This window comes from Lipotes vexillifer, unplaced genomic scaffold (genome assembly GCF_000442215.2).
Source record: "Lipotes vexillifer unplaced genomic scaffold, Lipotes_vexillifer_v1.1 scaffold1094, whole genome shotgun sequence".
NCBI lineage: Eukaryota > Metazoa > Chordata > Mammalia > Artiodactyla > Lipotidae > Lipotes > Lipotes vexillifer.
The window spans coordinates 4,577,856-4,582,398 of record NW_006792775.1 but is presented as its reverse complement, the minus strand read 5'-3'; the positions used below and the strand labels follow the sequence as shown (position 1 = coordinate 4,582,398).

Here is a 4,543-nt window from a genome sequence, read left to right as displayed (position 1 = left end):
CACCCGGCCCACCGCCCGGGGTCAACCTCTGCAGAGAGGGTCACGGAAGGAGGATAGCTGGGGGGAGCCTGGTGAGGCCACGGGGGTCTGTTCGGAAGTGGCTCTTCTGTCTCTCGGCCACCCCCAGAGCCTCGGCCCCGGGAGGAGGCGGCACGTGGGCGGGGAGCAGATTTTTCTCCTTTTCTCCTTGCACCCACCTCCCGTCCCCCCGCAAAGGGTCTCTGGAGGCCACTCCAGCTGGCCGCCGCCTCCCCTCCAGGAGCCGGCCTCTCACGAGGCATTCCCCGAGGAGCACTGCATCTCCATGGTGACCGTGTTGGGCGTGCTGCCCCCCGCCTCCCCCGGCTCGGCCCCGTCTCGCAGGGCCCGCTGGAAGACCACCCTGAGGGGCTCCCACAGCCGCTGTGACCTGTCCCTGCCGGCCAGGAAGTAGACGACAGGCTTGGCGCTGCTGTTGATGCAGATACACAGGTCGGTGACGTACTCGGGGAAGGGGGCCGGGATCTGGAAGACCCAGAAGAGGAACCAGTCGATCCCTAAGTAGATGGAGGACACGAGGAAAACCGAGACCATGGCCAGGATGACGTGGTTGAGCTTGGCCGAGCGCTGGCGCCGCCGGGCCCGGCATTCCACGTGCAGCACGAGCGCCAGGCAGGGCAGCACCATGAGCGGGCAGGAGACCAGGAACAGCAGGATGCCCAGGAAGGTGTCCACGTGCCTGCAGCCCGGCCCGGACGCCTGGTGGCCCAGGAACACGCAGAGATAGCTGTGGACGCTGGTGACCAGGAGTGACAGGGTCCAGAGCAGCGAGCACACCACAGCCGACAGGCGCTTGGGCCGGCGGCGCCAGTACCAAGACGGAAAGACGACCGACAGGCAGCGCTCTGAGCTGATGGCTGGCAGGAGGCTCACGCTGGTGACAAACATGCAGAGCCCCAGGATCCGGGACACCGCGCGGACGTAGTCGGCGAACGAGCCCAGGAAGCCCCCCGTGTTCAGGATGGAGAACACGGCCTTGCTAAAGAGGTAGCCGACGTCCGCGCTGGCCAAGTGCAGAAAGTAGATGGAGAAGGGGCTCCTTTTGATGGAGAAGCCGAAAAACCAGAGGACCAGCCCGTTGCCCACCAGGCCGCACAGACAGAGAAGCAGGAAGATATAGTTCATGACGGCTGGCGGTGGCAGCATGGTGATCTGCTTGATGGTCAGGAAGCCGCGGCCGTAGAGCTCCGGGGCCTCGCTCACTCCTGGACACATCTGCACAGGCGTGGAGGGGAGACACGCGGTGATGCTGGCTGGGCTCCATCCCCAAACCTGCACCTGCGTCCAGGTGTGCTGGGCTCCGCCCCCAAACCTGCACCTGAGCCCAGGTGTGTTGGTCCTGATTACAGACGTGGCTCTGGAGCAATGAATGGGCTCCAGCTGGAGCAGAGACACCCTTGATCTGACACAGTGCTGCCATTCTGTGCCCCAGAGTCTGGAGCTGGCAGCCTACAGCAGTGATAGTAAAAATGGTGAAAATAATCGGTCCCTCATAAAGGTACCTGGTGGCCCACCGGCCAGAAAATGGACATGTTGTGCAAGATAAAGGAAAACTGAGGAAGGTTTTCCATATTGAAGGAGACTAAAGAGACATACGACCAATTAATGCAGGGCTGTAAGCCTGGATTGTAGGGTGCATCTAACCATCACTATAGAGGCTGTTAGGGGGATGACTGGGAAATGTGAACGTGGACTATGTGTTGTACCAATGTTATACTTCCTGAATAGGAAAATGTACCGAGGCTATGTATGGGAGTGTCCTTGTTCTTAGAAGATACAAACTGTTTGGGTGCAAAGGGGTTTGGTGTCTGCAATTTACTTTCAAATAGCTCTGGGAAAGAAAGTACCTATCAAGAGATAATAAAGATTTATTAAAAAAAAAAAAAGAGAGATACTAGAGAGAAAGCACATGTGGCAACAGGCTAACAATTAATGAATCGGTGAAGGTGTATGCAAATCTACAAAACTTGCAATTTTTCACACTGAAACATGAAAATATTTATTTTAAAAAACAGAATCAATTGTAAGTTACCAAAACAAAACCAAAGTGGACCCAGACCTATGGTGGAATCAGAGAGACCTGGGGAATCAGAGTTGGTTCCCTGCTGGGCCAGGGTGAAACTCTGGGTTTCTGGATCATGAGGGATCTGGATCTGGCCCAAGGGGGTCCCTAGAGGGCGAGACACTTGAGGCAGTGGCTATTTATAGAGCTGTGTATTTTGACAATTGGTCTGGCTGTGTGAGTCCATCTGGCTAAATGACAGTCTTGCCTGCAGGGTCTGGGCTGGCATATAAATGCATGAACGTGGGTCATGTGCAAGAAGCTGGCAAGTGTTGGGGGGGCAGTGGCAAACCGGAGGGCGCCCGTCTTGAGCAAGTCGGCGGTGCCCTGGTCCAGCCGGTGGGCGCCAGTGGGACCAGCGGGCTGAGTGGCTATTCATCCTTTTCCCTCTCCCCAGAGAAACCAGAACTCGACATGGTAATGTAAACTATCCTGATCTTCAAATGTTGACATTTAAAAAACACGGTGTGGGCCAAACATAACACATCTACAAGCTGGATTCGGTGCTCAGGCTGTGGATTTTGACCTCTCATCCCCAGTGGCAGAGGCTGCCCAGAGCACTGTCACTGCCCTGCCCACACCCCGGCAGACATCACTAATCCATCCCAGCACTCTGTCCCACAGAGCCCGAACCTGGCCTCCCCCTAATCTAAGGCTGGGTGTCAGTACCCATTGCTCATGACTCTCCCTCCAAAACCCAAAACAAAACTGAAAAACAAACCAGAAGGTTCTTGAGGCAGGACTATTCTGCCACTTTCCAGATGGGCCCCAGCTCCGGCAGAAAGCTGGGTCCCAAAAGATTGCTCTCTGGACCTGACACCCCATAACAAAGGGAGGGACCTCTGGCCTGGCTCTGGTCAAGGGGACCCTGCAAGCAGGGACTGGAGGGTGCTGGCAAACTTTGGGGAAACCCCAGGAGGTCAGGGCATGGGGTTCCTGGTCACTACCCGGCATCCTATCCTCGAAATATATTTATTGACCCCACATCTGTCTGTCTGTCCGTCAACTCTCAAACCCCTTAGCTCGCTCTTTACTCAGCCTTTCCTCTTCTCAGCTGGGGAGCAGACCCAGAAATTTACAAGACCCAGTGTCTAAACAAGTCCACGGAGGACCAGCTCTAGCGCTGGAGGGAACTGGGTGGCAGGGGCTGCATCTGACAGGTCAGATCCCTCAGTGCCTCTCGCAGGCTGGAAGAAGTCTGCAATCCTCCCCTCAGAGTCAGAGCGGGAGGGCCGGTGAGTCACTGGACGTGTGGCTGCATTCCCGGCCACATAGCACCTTGTAAAATGCCTGCTCTGGAGCCTGGGGCCCTCCCTGGGCTCTGCCTTTTCTCCGGGGATTTCTGGGGACTCCCAAGCCAGTTCCTTCTCTGTCTCCTGTGGCTGCCATCTTGCAGTGGTCACCATCAGGGCTGCAGGCATGGGGGGGAAATGCCGGGGGCTGGGGTCCTGGCTCTGCCCCGACCTCCGGACTCACCGCAGTCAAGTTACTACACTGGCGTGAGCCTCAAGTTTCCTCAGAGGTTGCACTTGGTAAACTCAGGGCTCCTTCCAACTTGAGAGGCTTTTTCCCGTGATTCAGGAGGGAATTCCAGAGTTTTCAAAGGCCTCAGAGAAGTAGGGGTCAGGAGGGGGGGCGAGGGCAGAAGGGGAGGGTCAGCCTGATGGGTCGTCAGAGTCTCAGCCATGGCTGGTGCCTGGAGGCAGGCGGTAAGCTGGGACTAACGGACCCTGGTGTTGGGTGACACTGGCAGGGTGGCCCAGAGCCCCACGGAGCACGTGACACCAGGGCCCCCTTGGAGCCAGCCTCGCAGGGCCTCCTGGCAGGGCCTGGCCATGGGAAATAGCTGACCGCCCCATCTCCCCAGGGAAGAGATGACAAGGCCTCTGGAGGCTGGTAACAGATGCCCCAAGGTCTGCACAGGATGGGATTCGAGGGCGTCCAGTGATGAAGACACTGGGGATCCGAGGTGACCGGTAACCAGTGCCAGGCCACGTAGCCCAGAGGGGCCCTGCTGCCCGCCTGTCTGTCCCGAGCTAGAGGATGGGCCCTGGGCGGCAGAGTGTGTGTGAGAAGGGGATGCTGGGCGGGGTCTGCCCCCTCCCACCACACCATTCTGCAGACCCCGGGTCGGGGAGCCCCCTCTGTCGGGAGCTGATGGTGGCACTTGCCTTGTTCCTGTTGGTGGGATGGGTCTCCCAGGAGCAGTTTCCAGCCATCCCCAGGCCTGGTGAGTCCAGATTCCTTACGGCTCTGCTCACAGCTCACCGGCCTGCACAACCCACCTGGCCAGGCAGAAAGAGTCACATGAGGGCGGCAGTGTTCTCCCCTCCCTCGCAGACCCCTCCCCAGGCCCTCAGGGCTCTCCCCTTGGAGGGCAGGCTGATGAGCCATCCCCTGGCCGCCTTAGAGGCAGGGCCTTGTGGGAGGCACCGGGCTTCC

The 4,543-nt window shown here is 58.4% G+C and overlaps 1 protein-coding gene across 1 annotated transcript; it reads right to left on the bottom strand.

Moving 5' to 3' along the window:
• Window positions 1-270: 270 nt before the first annotated feature.
• Window positions 271-4,320, bottom strand: MRGPRF (MAS related GPR family member F). Its single transcript, XM_007465974.1, has 2 exons — window positions 4,273-4,320; window positions 271-1,254 (listed from the first exon to the last, which is right to left on the bottom strand). Exons 1-2 carry the CDS (start codon window positions 4,318-4,320, stop codon window positions 271-273), a joined length of 1,032 nt encoding a protein of 343 aa, XP_007466036.1.
• Window positions 4,321-4,543: the final 223 nt, after the last annotated feature.